The 21,643-nt window shown below is 41.2% G+C and overlaps 1 protein-coding gene across 1 annotated transcript in view; it reads right to left on the minus strand.

Moving 5' to 3' along the window:
• abcb11a (ATP-binding cassette, sub-family B (MDR/TAP), member 11a) overlaps positions 1–21,643 on the minus strand; it is a 102,079-nt gene that overhangs the window by 30,633 nt on the left and 49,803 nt on the right. The window contains 4 exon segments of the mRNA XM_039757552.1: positions 3,105–3,186; positions 3,277–3,478; positions 12,834–13,004; positions 20,560–20,763. Coding sequence (XP_039613486.1) covers positions 3,105–3,186; positions 3,277–3,478; positions 12,834–13,004; positions 20,560–20,763 — 659 coding nt within the window.

Raw genomic sequence — 21,643 nt, forward strand, 5'->3', positions numbered from 1 at the left:
CCGATTAATTCAGCGTCCTAAATCAAGAGTGATTTTTCTTTCCTCACAGACTCATATGTCTTCCATGGTTTTTTGAAACCTTGCTTCAAGTTGCCTACTCAAGTACACTGTACTGAACAACCTGGGATTTAGAAATTGTAATAGTAGACGATGAAATATGAACATCAAAAATTATATTAACAGCAGATTTAGACAAATAAAATATCATGAAATGCACTCTGAGACTCATTGTAATGCACAATAATTATCATTGATTTTATTATTTAGCTTGAGAATGACTTGAATTTATTTTATTTTTCCAATTATTTCTGCAATGCAAATTACGGCTCTGTGGTAAAACACATTTAGGGTCCATGGCAGTTGATGAGTTTTGTTTAAATACAGTGCGCTCAGACTCTGGACGGGTGTAGGTGCACAGTGTAACATGGAGGAGCGGCCCCATGCTGTTAATGGGGCAGTCCACGTGCAGAGGTGTGCGGTTTGGCCAGTTTTCTCATTACCGCTCTGGGGTGAGCAATTAGACACCTGAACTCGCTAAAGCATATAAAATGAGCCTGAATATTACAGAGAGACTGGGAGAGGAAGAAAAAGAAAAGTTTGGAGGTTAAAGGAAAGAAAGAAAAGAAAAGCAGTGTTGTGATAGAACTGCTGCAGCAGCATGGAGGTAAGTAGTCAGGGATGGCGCCGAATTGAGTGAGGAGATCGCTCAAGGAGCAGGAGTGACCAAACACTCCAAGTGGGCTCCTGCTGAAGGCTGAGAGATGGTGATGGGAGAAAAGAGTAAGGCTCACATTCCCTGCAGACACCAAGGGGTTTATAGGATGACTGAATATGTCAGAAGATGTCTCCTGCTGTAGAACGGAGAAACTAGATGTGCAACAGGGATGCAGTTTGAGAGCATTAGAATATTAGAATAATCTAGATGAGCACAGGCCATTCAGTCAAACAAAGCTGACCAGTCCTATCCACTCATTTTGTTCTATTAGAACATTAGAACACTCTAGACGAAGACAGGCTTCCTCCCGCATTGGTGCTTTAACAAACTGCTAAAAAACAGTCACTAATTACTTCTAAAAATTCCTGCTCTTGTGCTCTGCTATTTGCAAGATTATCCCAGTTAATATTTGGGTAGATAAAATCCCCCATGACTGTAAAATCCCCCTGTAAACTTGCCTTTTAAATATTACTAAAACAATGTGCATTGAAATTATTGTCTACATTGTGCGATCTGCAACACACTCCTAAAATAAGACCTCTTTCCCTAATTCTTTCCAGATGAAGCCACATGTCCTCTCTAAGCTGTGGTTCATTATACAACTGAAAAGGACTTGTATTTAAATTCTGTTTGACATAAACAGCAACCCCGCCTCCTTTTCTGCTCTGTCTATCCTTCCTAAAAAATGTGTAACCACTTGTATTGTATACTCATCCATTTCTTTATTTAGCCAGGTTTCTATTACTGCTTGTGGACACCAGGTGGTGTTCCAGCTCCCCAAACACCCAACACAAACAAGCACGGACAAAAGGTAAAAGCCCAAAGAGTTTTATTCGTGAGAAACTCTTTAAAATAAGCATTTCCCACCACTACAGCCTATGTGTAATAAATACTGACTAGCACAATGAAGCTTCTCTTTTCTTCCTTTTCTCTAATTTCACTTCCTCCTCCATTCCTTCTTGCAAGAGTTGTCCGCCTTCCTCACGACTCTGGCTCATGGTATGTGAGGCAGAGAGAGAGAGGTTAGGAGCACACACTGATACAGCGCCTTGCCGCACCCACCACAAACCAACTCAGGACCCAAATTAGGACCAAAGTGCAGTCATCCAATGGGTGACACCTCAGCACCACACTAGTTCAGAAGGAGTGGAGCAGTGTGAGGTTGTTTATGGTGGCTGGAGTACCAATTCTGCCACCAACCACCCAAGTTTTTCCCTGCAGGTTGGAGGGCCTACATGCAGGGATGGAGCAATTGCAGGTTAAGGGCCTTGCTCAAGGGCCCAACAGAGCAGAGTCCCTTTTGGTATTTACAGGATTCGAACCGATTGCCAGTGCAAATCCCTAGCCTCAAAGCCACCACTCCGCCCATATGTGAGGCAGGCAGCTCCTCAAACATGCTTCCCACGTGTTGCAGGCAGCTCCTTTTATCTAATTCCCAGGAGTGCTACTGGAGGACATGACGGTGCAGTTCCAAAGCACTTCCAGGTGAGGTTGGAGCCCTATGGAGCAGCTGCCCCAGGTTGTTTAATTTTTGATACTTCTAGCATTAAAGCAAACTGTTTTTAATGTGTTACTCATTTCACATTCGTTTACAATTTATTATTACTATACATTTATTTTTTTACACCCTTTTTTGTTCCTTCATGTAAAATTCTAAACCCCCTGGCCCCCATACCTGAGGAGATAATACCATGGCACATGAAAGGTTTTATGGGTAGATCCAGAGAATGATTTTAACCTTGTTTTACTAGTGGATTGTTTTAAACTTCACTATGGCACTTGTTTGTGCTATGTACAGTATAGTTTATATATTTCTTTAACAAACAAAAAAAACCAGCACCGCACATTTGTTTTGGAAGTTCATTCTTTGTTTTCTAATAACACTTGCATTGTTTGCACCTGCCCTTGCTGTGTTGTGTGCCCTCATTGCCCAGTCCATCCCCAGTACAGTACATGACTATCGATATCCCAGATTCAAGGGAGTATGCCAGCTACAGCCAGCCTGGGCATCACAGGGTCACATGACCGTTGTTACATCTGTGATATAACCGTTAATTCTGTATACATATGGCTGCAGTGTGGGTTGAGATTATCTGTAAGCTGTAAAAAAGAATAGTTACAACCTCTGGTGTTAGATTTTTAGTAGGCCAAGTTCTAGGTTTAATTTGTTTTTGATCTATTTTTGAACTTGTCTCAGTTTGCTCGAGTACTTTGGTTACTTATTATATTTCTGATCTTCCAGTTTTAACCTTTGACTGTCACTGAGTTTGTTTCTGGCACCTGTTGGTATCTCCTGCACCCTTGTCACTCACAGTAGCTCTAAAGACTTTAGTCTCATCACACTTACTATGTTGAAATTTCAAGCACGTTTACAGAAATGGTGGCCTACCGCAAGCTGGCTGTGTAACTTCCTTTACTAAATCTCCTGCTTTGGTCTCTTGCCAAATCCACAAAATGTTCCTTGTCTGCCTCTAAAGGATAAAATATAAAGAAAGCACTAAAATCACAAATAGTTTCCTGAAAGTAATATTCAAAGAATAAAAATGTATAAATGAAGTTACTTTGGCTGGTTTTGTCCACAATGGCGGTGCCACCTTCATTCTGTAATGTCACCAGAGTGAAATAAACTCCTTTCCTTTTTAAGAGCTGGTCATGCGTCCCTCGTTCTACAGCTTGTCCATGATCAAAACCAATAATGACATCAGCATTTCTGATTGTGGAAAGACGGTGGGCTATCGATATTGTGGTTCTGCCAGAACGAACCTAAATACAATTTACATGAAGAGGTCATTAATCAACAATTAATGAGGTAAATTTGAACATTTTAGGGGACACAATACACATACCAATAATATTACTCTTCTCTGGTACCATGAATTGGTATAAACTGGTTTAGCAAATGGATGATGCAAGGCTCTAGATGTGCTTCTATGATTTCTTAGTTAACACGGACACAGGGAGACTTAACAAGATGTCAGCATGTGGTGTAATCCAATCAGACTCTAACCATAGCCTGAGTAAAGAAGTTAATTCACTGGCGTTATTGAAGAACTCACAAGGACTTGCTTCACTCATAATACCTCAATTAGTTTGAGTTCCTGTTTAAACCAACTAGCTTCTATTGAGCGCAAAAAAACAAAACACCAGAACACAAAATAACAGGAATCAAAAGGAGAAAGCACACAAATGAGAGGGGGTGGATAAAAGGCAGGCAATGGTCCAAACACATGAACTTGATGGTTTAATAACCAAAACCAAGGTAGCTACTGAGATCCAACCCATCCTGCTATATCCCAACCACAGGGTCACGGGGGTCTGCTGGAGCCAATCCCAGCCAACATAGGGCGCAAGGCAGGAAACAAACCCCGGGTGGGGCGCCAGCCCCCCGCAGGGCACACCCACACGTCAGGGACAATTTAGGATCACCAATGCACCTAACATGCATGTCTTTAGACTGTGGGAAGAAACCGGAGCACCTGGAGGAAACCCACACAGACATGGGGAGAACATACAAACTCCACGCAGGGTGGACCCGGGAGGCGAACCCGGGTCCCCTAGCTGCGAGGCAGCAGCACTACCCACTGCGCCAACGTGCTGCCCCAGCTACTGAGGTTCAAAGTCAAAATTAAGAAAATGGGTTGATTATTAGCTAGCCCTACATTTTTTTTTGGAAATTGCTTTGGTCCACAAGTATCACAAGGTCATTCCTTTGGTCTGAATGCACGTCAGTCTTGTTGGCTTGTGGTGAGTTTTGTCTGTCCTGGCCAGTGAGGACCCTTTCCTGCTTTTGTGGCTTTTCTTATTGATTGTCACAACACTTTCCATCATGTGCATGTCACCTTGTCACAACATTATAATTTAATGAATTGAATGAAAAATAAATTAGCCAGAGAAAAAATTCATTACCAAATCAATGAATCAATAACAGAAAAATATCAAAATTAGTAAATTAAGAAAACATCAAGGAACTAAACAATTTAAATGAAAATTAAGGTGATAATCAGAAGAATAAGGGAAAATTTAAAAGACCAGTTCAAAATTCTGTAATAAATAGTGTCACACACATGCAATTAGGAGACCAAAAGTAAATGTTTCTCAGCCGTGCCAAAGTGGGGCGCTGCCCATTAATACTCTTCCCTCTTTTCCCTTTGCAGACCCTCAACAGAATCTGCCTCCTAATGATGACACTTCCACCTACTAAGATCTCTCCACCTGATGACATAATTTCCAGTTCCTGTCCCATCAGCTCCCATTCGTCTGTAAAGAAGTCATTCTTTTTTGCATATTTCAAGGACAATTAGAAATTTCCCAGACCTTTTTTGTTGTCCCTGCCTGTTATTACAATAGGAACTAGATACTAATGCCTGGCAGACAAGGAAAAACAAATCAAGACACTTTAAATAAAAGGAGCCTGAAGCTCGGCGAGCGTATGCTTACTAATGTTACATGTTGTAGGCACAGGTGTCTTGTATAGTCCTCTCAGGGTAAATGCAGTCTAAATGATTGCAGCATCTCAAATACCTGCAGTAACTCAGTGTAAACACCCATCCCATAAACTCAGAGTATCATTGACCAGGTAAGGGATCAGGGAAAAACAAAACACTGGACCTGGACAAAATGAAGACACACAGTGAGGCACCGAAGCATTACAAAGCCTCCATCTGCCTACCACCCCACCACCTTGTCCCATAATATCTCTAGGAGAACCCAGTCACCTTATCTTTGTTAGGATTTTATTTAAATACTCATGTATTCACACTGACTGCACAGGACCTGATAAATATGGCAAAACTTTAGAGGCTTGTTTTACGGGTACCATTATGATTTGTTACTACAGGCTAATTTGCAGCTTTCGATTAAAAAAGTTTTAGCATTTTTCTAATATCGTGGTAGTTTACATAAAGCATTGAGATTGCATTTGTTTTCTGTACATTCAACATACTGTATGTAATTATGTGTAAAAGTTGTATGGGTAGGTAATTTATTGTTTTTTGTTTTTTTTTTTTTATTAATTTTATTGCACTCCATACAAAGCAATCAAGTTTTTACAAAAAGAAAAATAGAGTTAAGAACAGATCGATCCCCACCCTTGAGAGAGAGAGCAAGCCAAACGGCATAAACATTTTACAGCTTTTAAACATACCTAAATTAATAAATTCTCTATGCTTCATGAACTTATTTTAAAATATTACTGATTAGATCCTGCCATGTTTTGAAAAACGTATGTACGGCTCCTCTAACTGAGTATTTGATTTTTTTCCAATTTCAAATAATATAACACATCGGTTTCCCACTGACTTAAAAGAGGAGAGTTTGGGTTCTTCCAGTTTATCAGAATAAGTCTGCGTGCCAACAGTGTAGTGAATGCAATCACAATTAGTTTGTCTTTCTCCACTTTAAACCCCTCTGGAAGAACCCCAAACACAGCTGTTAATGGGTTAGGAGGGATTGTGAGTCCAAGGCTGTCTGGCAGGTAATTAAAAATTTTTGTCCAGAATAATGTTAATTTGGTGCGTGCCCAGAACATGTGACCCAGTGAGGCTGGTTGCAACGTTCGCAGGTTGGATCATGCCCTGGATACATTTTGGAGAGTTTTAGTCGAGACAGATGTGCTCGATAAATAATTTTGAGTTGTATAATTGTATGCTTTGCGCATATGGAGCTCGAGTGAATTCTCTGCATTCTGTACATTCAACATACTGTATGTAATTATGTGTAAAAGTTGTATGGGTAGGTAATTTACTGTTAATGCAGTCTTCACTTAGAGCAATTCGAAAGAAATCAATGAGTGCATAAAACCCCCAAATTTTCTTTTCAGTTAAATTTCAAATCATTTTCACCCAGCAATTTACATATTTAACTTACAAATAAAGCCAGATAGCTCACCAAGACATTATACATTACAGTATGAACTTTGCCACTATTTTCAATCAGTTTTTGCTGTTGTTTACGTGTTACCAAATGTAATGAGCTACAAGCTTTGTCACAGGTAAGCAGATGAACCAGGAGGTGGCTGTCTAGATGAGCAGTAGACATCACTGTTCATAATTTTAACCTCAATGAGTACAGCGCTAGAAGAGGGAACTGAGCAGCAGGGACTGCATATGCTTCACAATAGGTGGTTAATGGTGAATTTCATGCCATCATGATGGCTTTTCCAAGTCTATGATGTACTATATCATTAAAAAAAAAACTTTGGTATGTTAAGTATACATAAATTATAAAATATGTAATAAAGAATTATTATTTTTTTCAGAGCAAGATTGATTTCTAAATGTCCACAGGAATAGACCCTGTTCATAAGCCGAGAATGTCTGTACGTATAAGCACTCTGTGTCTAGTTCTCACTTACTAGTACCCCTTACTCCTGGCTCTATTTTTCTACCCTTTATGTTGTTTCCAACTCCCTATATCTATTAACTCTATTAAGGCCAGAGGTAGGTAGAGTAGCCAAAAATTGTACTCAAGTAAGAGTAGCTTTACTTCAAAATAATATTACTCAAGTAGAAGTAAAAAGTAGTCCACCAAAAACTTACTCAAGTAAGAGTAAAAAAGTACTTGGTGAAAAGACTACTCAAGTACTGAGTAACTGTTTGAACATAATAAATGATTTCTTTTTTTAGAAATGTTGTAATAAGAGAGATAAAAATATAAAATAATGTGCAAATTCTGCTATTTCCAAATAATAAAATAAAAAAGGAGTAAAAATAAATTACATCTTGACAAAATAAAGATACACAAATAACACAAAGTTCCAAATCTCAGTTTTTCACAACAAAGCTTTTGAAGCCGATACCTACAGTAAGTGACTTCTATGTTTGAACAGTGCAAACTACTTACAGTGACGAGATATCCTGTACACTGACAGTATAATACTGCATATGCACTTAGCGGGTCCACAGCTTCAAAAAAAAAAAAAGAAAAAAGGCCAGTTTCAAATCCATAAAGCCGTGTCACTCTCCATGGGCGCAATTGCACGACCGCAGGGAGTTAATGAGGTAGTTGGAGCAAGTCGCACCTGTGCGTGTGGGTCCGATCGTTCTCAATTGTTTTATTGGCTTCCTGCAGCGTGTGGTTAAGGGCCACGGAGACGGGACTGTATATATATACAGGTCAGCACAAAAAAGAAGGGGCAATCAAAGAAAAGGAGAAAAGACATGAAAGGCAGGCTTGGGAACGACGATCTGGTTCTTGCAGTGAAGCTGTGACCATTTAGCAGTGAACAGGAGCCCCGCATGACTAAAAAGTCTCTCACAGGCTGCAAGACACAGGAAGTTTGTGTGTGGTCATGTGACTGCATGGCTACGTCTGATTGGTGAAGCAGTCATGCAGTAGATCCACTGGCAACTTCTCTCTTGCAAAAATATAGTCTAATGTATAAATGGAAAAAACTAACGAGTCGAGTGTTACCCAATGTAACGGAGTAAGAGTAGCATTTCTTCTTCACAAATGTACTCAAGTAAAAGTAAAGAGTATGGTGCAGTAAAACTATTCTTAGAAGTACAATTTTTTAAAAAAGTTACTCAAGTAAATGTAACGGAGTAAATGTAACTCGTTACTACCCACCTCTGATTAGGGCTAATTATATATTTTTTTCTCTTGCCCCAGAGCTGAATATTTTTCCAAATAATTCAATCTACTTTAAAGCACACAAAGCAATAGTTTGAAACATAAAAAAACATAAAATACTTATTTATTACAAATGTCACTCTGTATTATATTCCATGAGTCTCTACAGTATGTAAATTCACATGCTTATTACATACTTTTTATATACCTGTTTGTCTCATCACTCATAAGATGAAAGGCATTTTCTAGAAAAAAAAAACAGCTTGAAGTAGTCGCTGGTAATCCATAGTGTCCACTAGCACACTGTGTCGTTTGATAAAGTCCAGTAGCCATCTTACCTCCCATGAATCTATGTCTGTGTAGTCCTTCAAGTGCAAATGTTGCCATAGACACGTCAGCTTCACAAGCGTGCTCAGCACTACAATTAGCTGGGGACCGATCAGCTAATGAAGGTGCCTGTCTTTCATTTTCAATCTCCAGATCGTTTGCATTAAAATCAGAGTTCGATAATTGTCTCTGTAATTTTGCTGTAGGCATGTGAACTGCACGATCAGGTAGGAAACGATCAGTTAATGCATGTACCTGACTTCTTCAAATCACTTGCATCAAAATTGAAGTACAATAAATTAGAGTCCAATTGAGCAAAAAATAAATAATAATACACACAGAATATTTTGCTTTGCGCATTAGCTTTGCTCTCTCGCCTGATATCGATGCCATTCTAGACATTGTTTACTGTACGCTACTCACAAACATGCAGGGATTCAACATCAAGGCAGAGTGGTGACTCTGAGGCTAGGGATCTGCACTGGCAATCGGAAGGTTGCCGGTTCAAATCCCGTAAATGCCAAAAGGGTCTCTGCTCTGTTGGGCCCTTGAGCAAGGCCCTTAACCTGCAATTACTGAGCGCTTTGAGTAGTGAGAAAAAGCGCTATATAAATGCAAAGAATTATTATTATTAAGTTGAGCGTAACAGTCCTACTGGGAAAGAGGGTATACCTATAATGTAAGGGTGAGTTTTATCAACCTTTACAGCTTGTATTGCCCTCAACCCCTTGTGTCGACAAAAGTCGACATCCGCCCTAAAAGAGTTAATATGCAATAATGGTCTCTAGATCCTGAAGCTATTAAAGCTGCAGTCCCTTGAATGAAATAAAAGACTCCCATTTGCCAAATGTCTGCTGAGGATTTCACTCTCTAGTAATGGCATCTAAGTACTACCCCCCAGGCATGAAACTGAGGCCTTTAGATTACTAACCACCAATCCAGTTGAGCTAAACATAAACAGTGGTGAAACAGCTCCTAATTTGCGAGAATGCACTTTTGTGAGTGCAGTGGCAGACTTTCTCTCTCGGCCTCTATACATGTGCATTCCTTCACTGTTATACCACAGCTCTGTGGTATATTCTACTCTATTCTATTCTACTGCTGTGCTTTCAGCCCCTCTTTCTTTGTGCTCATCTCTCATTGACTTCTTATTTTCTCTTTAGTAAGGCATTTTCTTTTGTATCTACTGTAGCTCTCACCCTCATTTAAGTCTCAATTTTGAAAATTAGAACATTAGAAAAGTTTTGAAGAAAAAAGGCCATTTGACCCAACACAGTGCACCAGTCACGTTCACCTAATTGGTCAAAAGAATGTAAGGTTGACTTTTTGAATGTCTCTAGAGTCCTATTGTCTACCACACTATTTGGTCACTTATTCCATGTGTCTATAATTATCTGTGTGAAGGAAAACCTCCTAATATTTGTAAAAAATTCACCCTTAACAAGATTCCAACTGTGTCCCTGTGCTCTTGTTGAACACATTTTAAAGTAGCCATTTCAATTCACTGGACTAATTCCACACATAATTTTAAACACTCGTGTCACCTTTTAATCTCCATTTGCTTAAACTAATAATGTTCAACTGTTTGAATCTTTCCTCATCACCTGTAGCACTGGAATTAGACTAGTCGCTCTTCTCTGGACCTTTTCTAGTCCTGCTATTCCCTTTTTGTAGCCTGGAGACCAAAACTGCACAAAGAACTCCAAATGAGGCCTCACCGGTCTGTTATAAAGCTTAAGCAGAACCTCCTGTGACTTGTACTCCACACATCATGTTATATAACCTGACATTCTGTTAGCCTTCTTAATGGCTTCTGAACACAGTCTTGAACTTGATAGTGACAAATCCACTATGACTCCCTGGTACTTCTCATAAGCAGTACTTTCAAGTTTAGTTTCGTACTCCCTGTTACTGCTAAGACGTTATTTACTTCCTCACATGAGAAACCTTTAGAGAAATATGATGTCAGGGATGCCAGGGGCCATGACCCGGCCGGGACGTCATGAGGGACCGGATGTGGGTCTGTGCCCACCCTGGATCGCGTGGGGGTCCCCTTCCTGGTTGTTTTGGGGGGCACGGGTACAGGGCATGGAACCTCCACCCTGTAGGGGCCTGTGGTCACCGCCAGGCGGCGCCCCAATGCCTTGGGGAAGAATTAGGACGGTGCCCGGAGAGCTGCCGGGAGGACAGCCGGCACTTCCGCCACGCTGGGGCGTGGCCAGAAGAGGAATGCCGAGAACACCTGGGGCTCATCCGGGGACTCTATAAAAGGGGCCGTCTCCCATCATTCGATGCTGGAGTCGGGAGGAGGAAGGACGAAGCTCAGGAGAGCTGTGGAGGCGGCCCGAAGAAAGGCATTGTGGCCAGGACTGTGATTGGGGTATTTGTGCACGTGACTGGGGTCTGAGTGACCAATGAACTGGGGTCTTTGTGACCAATTGTTGTAAATATTGTAGAATAAACGTGTGGTGGTGTTTTAACAGCATGTCCGCCTGTCTGTGTCCGGGCCGGGTTCACAATGAGTTCTGAGAATCTGTATATTTTAATTCCCTTTTACTATTCCTTGTACTCATCACCTCCTTATTGACTAGTCCATCCATCCATCCATTTTCTAACCCGTTGAATCCGAATACAGGGTCACGGGGGTCTGCCGGAGCCAATCCCAGCCAACACAGGGCACAAGGCAGGAACCAATCCTGGGCAGGGTGCCAACCCACTGCAGGACACACACAAACAGACCCACACACCAAGCACACACAAGGGCCAATTTAGAATCACCAATCCACCTAACCTGCATGTCTTTGGACTGTGGGAGGAAACCGGAGCGCCCGGAGGAAACCCACGCAGACAACATGCAAACTCCACGCAGGGAGGACCCGAGAAGCGAACCCGGGTCTCCTAACTGCGAGGCAGCAGCGCTACCACTGCGCCACCGTGCCGCCCTATTGACTAGTCTTTACTATTAAAATGCAGTAAGAATCTCTTTGGATCATCTTTCGCCTGTTCCTCTGTAACTGCCTTTTAACTTCCCTAATATCCTTTCTTATGGTTGCCCTAATGCTCTCATATGCCCTGTGGTTCACAATGAAGTTTTTCATTTTGTACCCCTTATTCATTTGCTTTTTCTTTTGCAGATTTATTTTTCACTCCTTATTAACCAACTGCGGAGATTTTTTGTTAAATTTCCTACTTATTGTATATTTTTGGGATGTACATGTCCTGCATTATGTGTAAAAACCTTTTAAAACCTGTTCCACTACTCCTTGGCTGTTCCTACACTTAAAAACATGTCCCAGTTTATCCCTTTAAGACTGATTATGTTAAAAGTTAAACTTTTTTTTTTGGGATCAGATTTTTCTACACTTTCTGGAAGACAATGAATGTAGCCCCTGGATGTTCAAATACCAACCAAAGAACCTCTGAATAAGAGAAACCAAAGTTAAACTTTGCATCCTTTTTTTGTGCCCTCTCTGTCCCAAAACACTGAGAAATGTATTTGTATTACTGTCATGTGACCCTAGTGGCCTAAACACCTGCACACCCTGAACTCTATCCTGGTTATTACAAAACTTGTTTTGAAATTCTAGTTTTCGGTTAAGACAGTGAGAAATCAAGCAAAATGACCTTTTTTATTGGCTATCTAAAAAATTTCAGTATGCAAGCTTTTGAGGCAGCTTCAGGTCCTTCTTCAGGCAAGATGCGGCAAAAGCTTGCATACTGTAATCTTTTTAGTTAGACAATAAAAGGTGTCATATTGCTTGACCTCTTATTGCATCCATAAAGGCTAGCATGATACATCACCCTGCTATGGTTGAGACAGGTAATTACTAAAAATTCTTGACAAGCTGTTTTGAGTTGTTACCCAACTAACAGTGAGCTGATGGTCAATATTAAATAGGAGTTTCTATTTATTTCAAGGTATTTCAATTATCAGAGGTGCATTTCATTGTCTTCCATAAATTAATCTTGTTTTCTTGGTTGACTTTTTCAAGCATGAAGACTTTCTGTAGTGAGAATTCTTTGTTCCTGTGTGACTTTAGTTGCTTTGGATGGTCCTAAGTATCCATTTGTGCTTCAACTTATCAAAAATTGCCTGAAATGTCTCTTCTAAGCAAATATGTAATGAACCATATGGCACTTGTTATTCTACAGACTCATCAGCACAAACCTTGTCCAGAAGATGCCTCATTTATTGGATTTACTTGACCATCAGAACACACACCTTATTAAGCGCTTCCTGAACGAGGGCCTCACTCTTGTTATCTAATGCAGAAGTGGCCATATCCAGCAGTAGGATCCTGGGATTTCTGAGGAGAGCTCGAGCAATGGCAATCCGCTGTTTTTGCCCACCACTCATCTGACTTCCACCTTTCCCCACTAAGGTATCAAATTTCTGTTGAGACAGAATTGCAAAAAAGATTATTCTTAGATGTTATTTTATGAGACTGATGAACATTCTGATACTGCAATATAAGTTCATCTCGTCTTCAGAAAAATGATAGATAGATAGATAGATAGATAGATAGATAGATAGATAGATAGATAGATAGATAGATAAGGCACTATATAATAGATAGATAGATAGATAGATAGATAAGGCACTATATAATAGATAGATAGATAGATAGATAGATAGATAGATAGATAGATAGATAGATAGATAGATAGATAGATAAGGCACTATATAATAGATAGATAGATAGATAGATAGATAGATAGATAGATAGATAGATAGATAGATAGATAGATAAATAAGGCACTATATAATAGATAGATAGATAGATAGATAGATAGATAGATAGATAGATAGATAGATATTTTATTTTTAAAATGACCTTTATTATGAACAATAACAAAAAATACAGTAATAAGACAAACAATCCCAATATTCAGGATATTAACAAAAAAGTCTGTATCACACAACCACCACTGCTCCCCCTTTACACTCCTCCTACTCCGCTCATAAATATAATCAAAAAGTTGACAATTCATTATAATACAAAGACCACCACTACTCCCCCTTTACACTCCTCCTACTCCGCACATTAATAAGAAAATCAGATGGTAATTCATTATAACACAAAACCACCATTACTCCCCCTTTACACTCCTCCCACTCTGCATATTAATAGATTATTTTAATATTAAAAATTAAACTTTACTTCGTGCAACAACAAAAAAAAAAATTGAACACAGCAGTAGTATGCAGTTAATAAATATGTTGCATTACTCCACTACTATTGCCCCGTGCACACTTCTTACTCCACACATAAAGTACAGAATTTCCATATTAAATAAGTAATTCATAATTTGTTCATTAACCCACTATTCCCTTATACATGCCTCCTGATTCACACATAAATAATAAATAATTGTCCATAATAAACACACAATTCATAATCAGTTTACTCCACCATCACTCCCCCTGTACTCGTCTCCTACTCCGTACATCGCTCTCCATTATACACACAGCATTGTATTCCCCAGGAGTCTCCTATTCTGAGCTTTCAATCATCCAGTATTTAAATATTTTGAAGGACATTTAAAGAAGTCACCACCCAGTCACCAGCTTGCCCTTCTCAACAGAACACAAAGCCCCCCCAAGCCCCCATAAATCACAGAAGGTCTGCATGTCTCCAATGAGTTGATGGTAAGTGAACTCCAGCTTCAACCGGCACTTCACCAGCACTTTAAACATCAGGAGCACATCGGTGGTCTTTGAGTTTTTTTCTCTGTTCCTCCTGGTTTTGAGGATTGACAGTTTTGCTTGGCCCAGTAGATAATTTCCCAGCACACACTTGTTTCTCTGTCTCTGAGTATACTTAATACCAAAAATAAATCCAACAGTTGACAATGACAGTCCTATTCTATCCAAAAGTATCTTGAGAAATATAAAAATGGTTCGAGCCGTTTGCAGTTAACAAAAGATGAAAACAGTCTCGCTGTTGACAAACGGACAACAATCTGATGTTCCTGGTGAAATAACCGATAAAAAGGAGTTGGTGGCGAGAGCCCCATGAAGAATCCTCCATTGCAGGTCGCCAATTCTTTTTTGCAGTGGTTGTTTATAAAAGTTCTCCACGCTGGAGTTTCATTCACTCCAACATGCAGTTCTTGTCTCCAGCGTGTGTCTGGCAAGTCTCTAAGAAATTTATAAAAAGTCACCTTAACACACACCTGGTAGAGCTCATTTTTTCCCATCGTGTCAAACTGCTTGTCTATTAAGTTGCCAACTTTCAGAATGGAGCCTGGCCGGTCAGTGCAGTCTGTGACGTTGGGTTTGACTTGGATGACGAGTTCTGTGACATCTGAGTTGAAGATCGGATTGTCCGGAGAGACGCTCTGGCACAGTGACCCTGCGCCTAAGTTCACCAAGGCCTCCTTAAACTGGCACAGAAAGTGGTGTACAAGACGTTCAGACCTCACGCCCAGGACCGATGTGAGGTGTGCTGCGTGTGCCATGTGCTAGTGTGGTTATTTAAAAGATGGCCAATCTTCGTGATTCCACTTTTAATAAGGATTGAGGTGAAGTGACAAGAGAAAAGCAGAGGAGAGTTCAACACATTATTCCTAATCAGAGGTTCCTCTAAAAAACAATGAAGATTGCCAAAAACAAAACGAGATCTCATAAGTTTACTATGCCAAGTAAGCAACATTGACTGATAGAATTTTGGCAAAACTGATAAAGTTAGTTTGGAGACGTCTAAGAGGAGTAGCTGTTTGTCAAATTTTAACTCGCTCACTTTGTGTAAAATTACAAACGCCAGGTCTCTCCAAGGCAGGCCGTCTGGACCATAGAACAGCCTCTGCAGCGTCTGGAGCCTGAAGGCCTCGATTTTACTTCTGACGTCAATCAGTCCCTGCCCTCCTTCTGCCACTGGTAGGTGCAGCACACCTCTCTGGACCCAGTGTAGACTGTCCCAAAAAAAGTCAAGGATGATCGTCTGTACGGATTTGATCAGAGCTATTGGTGGATCAGCACACCTGAGCTTGTGCCAAAACATGGAGGCAATCAAGTTATTCAGGATTAACACCCTGCCTCTACATGAAATGTCCCTCAGAAGCCACTTCCAACGGTTCAGCCTTGCTTGGATCAGATCTGTCCACCCCACCCAATTTTCTACAGCAGTGCCATCTGTGCCTAAATACACCCCCAGGTACTTAAACACGTTTCTATTCCATTGGAGGGTCTCAGGAAGAGCTGGAGGAGACGCGAGTCCCCAGTCACCCAGCAAGAAAGCATTGCTCTTGAGCCAATTGACTTTCGCTGACGTCAGTTTTTGAAAAACGTCTAAGCAGTTGACTAAAGTGTTTACCTCAGATGTAGAAGACACAAAGACAGTAATATCATCTGCGTAGGCAACGACCTTAAAACAAGCAGTGGGGCAAACTGGGATGCTGAGACCAGAAAGACGACGCCTGAGCTGCTCTAGGAGGGGCTCAATTGACAGAGAGTAGAGCATCCCTGAGAGTGGGCAGCCCTGGCGAATACCCCTGGTGACAGAGAAAGGGGCTGTTGTGGCACCGTTAATCTTCAGAACGCCATATATATTTGAGTAAAGCATTCCAATGTATTTGGAGAAGGAGGACCCAAACCCAAAAGCTTGTAGGACTCTGAACAGATATTGGTGATCCACTCTGTCAAAAGCTTTTTCTTGATCCAATGAGATCATTCCTGCCTTTAAACCGAGAAGCTTTGAAGTCGTAATCAGGTCTCGCACCAGAAATATATTGTCAAAGATGGAGCGGTCTGGCACACAGTAGGTCTGATCTGACCTGATGACACACCCCATTACTCTACGCAGGCGAGTAGCCAGAGCCCTGGACAGAATCTTATAATCCGTACATAAAAGGCTAACAGGACGCCAGTTCTTGAGGTCGGACAAATCTCCTTTTTTTGGGAGCAGAGCAATAACAGCCCGCCGACAGGATAATGGCAGTTCATTGTTCATTATGCTCTCTCGAAGACTGCCAATAAATCCGCACCTAATAAATTCCAGAATGTCTTAAAAAACTCGACCGTCAGGCCGTCTATGCCAGGTGACTTTCCTGTATTTAGTTCGCTGAGGGCCGTAGTCAAGTCCTCTAAGCTGAGGGTTGTATCCAGAAGCTCTTTTTCCGTTTTGGGGATTTGTGGCAGGTTGTCTAGGAGGCTCCTGGTCTCAGAAGAATCTTCTGTTGTTTCGCACAGAACAGCTTTTATAAAAATCATGAGCAATAGCTCTGATGGCCTCAGGCTCCTCGATGATCGCCCATCCTCATTTTTCAGAGCGTGAATCACTTTACTCTGTGATCTTTTCTTTTCAAGTCCAAAAAATTGAGAAGGAGAATCCATTTCGACCAACTCCTGAATTCTTGAGCGCACAAGAGCACCATGCACCCGTCTGTCCAATAAGTCCATGAGATCTTGTTTTTGTTTTTAGATTTTCAAAGACGCCATCGTTAAAAGAGCTGTCTAAAGACGAAGAAAGCTCTAAGATGTCCTCCTCCAACTCTGCCATTGCCTTCCTCATATTCTGAGTTGCATTCTGCGTGTATTGCTGACACAGCACTTTGATCTGAGTTTTGAACAGTCCCACCACTGCCGCAGAGATGAAAAGGAACTTGTCGTCAACCTCCACCTCTTCCAGAAGAATTCAAAAACTTCAATGAAACGGAGATCTTTCAGTAGGCTGTTGTTGAAGTGCCAGTATGACGGAAAGGAAGATCGAAATGGAAGTGAAACTTTGAGAAGGACAAGACTGTGATCAGAAAAGCCAGAAGGATGAATGGAGCAGTTCGCTATAAGATTGCTGTGGTGATTCAAGCAATACACTCTATCTAGTCTCGCCATGGAGATCGAGCCCCCCGAACCCTTCACCCACGTGTACTGGCGAATTCCTGGGTGTAATGCCCTCCAGACATCAAAAGGTCGGCCTTGCTGAGGACTGACTTCAAGCGAGCGGAGCTGGGGTGAGGCTCCAGGCCATTTCTATCTAAGGAGGCGTCATCTGTGCAGTTAAAATCTCCCCCCACAAAAACAAGATCTTCATCTTTGCACTGCACAAGTAAGTCATGGAGCAAAGAGAAAACAGCAAACGCTCCCTTCCTTCATTGGGTGCATAAACATTTATGAAGACCCACGTTGTGCCCCCTAAGCAGGCTTCCACTTTCAGCAGTCTGCCTTTAACTACCTCTGTCACGCTAGTCGAGTCGGGTGAGAAAGAAGTAGAAAACAGAATGGCGACCCCGGCACTAACACTCGACCCGTGGCTCAAAAACATCTGTCCCTGCCAGCCTCTGTGCCAGTCTGCCTGGTTAGCAGGGTCTGTGTGAGTTTCTTGTAAAAAAATAACACTAAGCTCCTTATTAAGTAGATAATCAAACACCGCGACCCGCTTGTTGTCATGTCGACTTCCATTGATGTTAATTGTGCCAAAATTACACAAAGGCATGAAAAAGCAAAAAAGAAAAGCAGTCACCAAAAACAACTTTAAAAAAGACATGGAAGGACGTGTCCAGCAGTACATCATACTGGCTTGGGATTTAAGGATCTTTTCACCCTGCTCATCACATTTTTCAGCCGCACAGCTTCAGTTCTCTTAAGGCCTAAAGCTGTAGCCTGGCGTAGGACCCCCTTAGCTGAGCTCAAAAACAGTTGGAGATCGGGAAATGGTGACTCACATTCACACCCCTCTTGCCCTCAATAAATTTTACAAAACGGATTATGTTGTCGTTACTGTAGCCACCACGGAAGCTCAGCTGAGGTGACAGATTGGACCTCACTGATGTCCCCGAGCCACCGCCTTCATCCTGACTCACAATACCGACGTCTGCAGGCACCTCAGGCTCATCTTGAACATTCTCTGAGTCGTCAGCTGCGGAGACTGAGCTCTCAACTTTATTGTGTTTAAGTGCAACACTGCTACATGCGGACCCGTCTTTCCTTTTTCTTGTCACAGGCTTTACCCACTCTGTGTCATCCTCCATTTCTTGAACATTGCTCTCGCTGTTGTCTGCTGTCTTATTGATCGCACCCTCAGCCCTAACATTCTCCTCAACCTCTCGTATCTGTTGTACAGCTTCTGTTTCAATGAGCTCGGCGCTGGGCAGAGCCCCATCATCATGAACGGAAGCCACACTCACAGGCTGCTCAGCACCATCACTCGTATGTGCAGAATGAACAGTAACACCGTCCGTAGGCAGTGATCCGGCCTCAGCCGCAGCGTCCTTCTCTGGGGCGCTCTCACCACTCTGCACGACTTTAGTTGCGGGCGCGGACTCAGCCGCATCCGCCGGCTCAGCTGCACGTTCAGGTGCCAGTTGCGCCATCATAGCAGGTAAAGAACTGCCCTGATCCTGCACACTCTGACCAGGGCCCTCCATTAAGTCCTCCTCCACATCAGAAAAACTGACGGAAGACTCACTGCCTTCATCGTCAAATAATATCGAGTAGTCCTCGCGGCTACTTTTAGAAACACCAGGTACTGCGGAGTCTGTAGTTTCCTCAGAACGCTTACACTGGCTAGCCTTGTGCCCCACTTGACCGCACTTAAAACATTTCATGGACTCGGATGATATAAAAACCACATAATCAAATCCATCTACTCTGAATTTGAGAGCCACATCAAGTTCACCTTGTAAATCGTTTAAAATCATGTGAACTTGTCTCCTGAAAGAAACGACATGTTTTAAGTCGGGTGATCGACAGCCCAAGGGAATCATTGAAACTTTTGATATGATCTGCCCATATCTTTCAAGTTCTTTGATGAGAATATCATTCTTTAGAAACGGAGGAACATTTGAAATAATCACTCTCCGTGCAGGAGTAGAAAGAGGTAAAACTGAAATTAAGGTACCGTTAATAATCACACCATTCTGAACAAGAGTATGCACCAAACTCTCATCATTTAGAAACAGGACAACACTTTTATTCATCCGAGACGCTGAACATACATTTTTACAGCCGATTAACTTGCCGACTTCCACTACACACGCCTCAACAGAGACCATCGGATCAACCAACAACTTCACGCCATGCCGGCGTGTTAAGTTTTCAAAATTGCGCGGCATCAAGCCAGGCGGTGTTTGTCTCGGCGCGCAAATACAATACTGGAGTCAATAAGAAAAACAATATGTAGACAGCAAAATAACCCCTACACATTAGAGAAAAACAAAAAACAAAAAATATAAAGATTAGGAAAAAAAAAGAATAAGAAATACTCACGAGCCCACCCGGCACGCCACCACCTCCTCCACCTCCCGCCAGCAACCCACAGACACGCCCACGAAAGACCTACGCAATCAAACCACAGACCGACAGCGAAACAGCATAGAGATAGATAGATAGATAGATAGATAGATAGATAGATAGATAGATAGATAGATAGATAGGCACTATATAATAGATAGATAAGGCACTATATAATAGATAGATAGATAGATAGATAGATAGATAGATAGATAGATAGATAGATAAGGCAATATATAATAGATAGATAGATAGATAGATAGATAGATAGATAGATAGCGCATTGCCGCACCCACCACATGACAACCCAACTCAGGATCCCAGATTAGGACTCAAGTGCAGCCATGCAACGGGTACCACCTCAGCACCACACTAGTTCAGATAGAATGGAACCAGTGTGAGGTTTTTTATGGTGGCTTTTATGGTATGATAGTTGGTAAAAGTTTGTCTCATGAGGCTTTAGATGTATTTTAAGATGATTTGTCATTTTACAGAATTGGTCACTAATGGCTTCTATGATATCACAATCTTTCTTCTCTCCATTTGGCATTAAAACATAATATTAACATTTTTTCTCAATCGTTAGTACAAATTATAGGGGGTAGGTAGCATAAACAAATATCATTTTTGGATGACATATTCCTTTAATTTCAGTAATATCCTACTGTTTACTACAATAATGATGAAATAATAGACATGTTCAGCAGTTTTATTTTACCTCAGGCAAGTCCATGATGAAATTGTATGCGTTGGCCTCCTTTGCTGCCTGTATGATCTCCTCCATTGTTGCATCCTCTCTGCCATATTGAATATTTTCAGCGATTGTAGTTGCAAACAAAACAGGCTCCTGCTCAACAATGCCAATCAGCGATCGCAGCCACCGAATATTCAACCCTCGGATGTCATGGCCATCTAGCGTGACCTGTGTGAGAACATTTAACTTTCATTTCTTTGTCCTCTTTCTTCCACTGACGTGCAGTAGAACTGAGGCTGACCCCCTGAGCTACTTCACAGATGATCCCATTCAAAACCTGAAGATGACAGATGTTTTGTGCTTACCAGTGTTGTGCAAGTTCACACCTCGCAAGAACTCATTCAAAGTTCAGTTCACACAGATTAAAATGAATAAATTCATATTCATAGTTCACCATGTCGATTTTGAACGAGTTCATGTTCAGTTCATTTTGTATGTTTTAAGGAGTGAGAATAAATGACCCATGAGTTTACTTTTTTCAATTTTACATGCCTTATATTAGGGTATTACAGTGTTCTTGAATAAAATACAATAATTAAGAAGACTTTTTTTATTTAAATACACTTTATTCAGTTATACCCAGCAACAAACATGTATAACCATATGCTAATATCCTCCCAGTCAAAAAAAGAAATTAAATAGATGCAAGTTTACATAAAAATTACCACTCTGTTTCCAACCGGGTGACACAAAAGGTGACTGTGGAACCAGCGTGTAGGTGAACTAACCAATTACACTGGCAGTCAAAATTCGCGTCACATATTGCATGTCCAACGGGGAAAAATATAAAGTAGCTTACCAAAGTACGTTTTCCTAAAATTGAAAGTGGAGCTTCACTGCGTGCTCGTGTCAGCTGGGGTGCATCTTAAGCACAAGCAAGCAGACACAGAGAGTGCCTATTTGATTTTACTTTACTTTTTCTGAATACATATAAATGGTAAAACATTCGTACAAAATAAATATTTGTAAAAATTCACTATTTGTGCTTATTTTATTCGGATTCGGCCCCACCCTTACATTACAGAGTAAGGCAAAACGTTTAATCTGG

This window comes from Polypterus senegalus, chromosome 6, assembly GCF_016835505.1.
Source record: "Polypterus senegalus isolate Bchr_013 chromosome 6, ASM1683550v1, whole genome shotgun sequence".
Lineage (NCBI taxonomy): Eukaryota > Metazoa > Chordata > Cladistia > Polypteriformes > Polypteridae > Polypterus > Polypterus senegalus.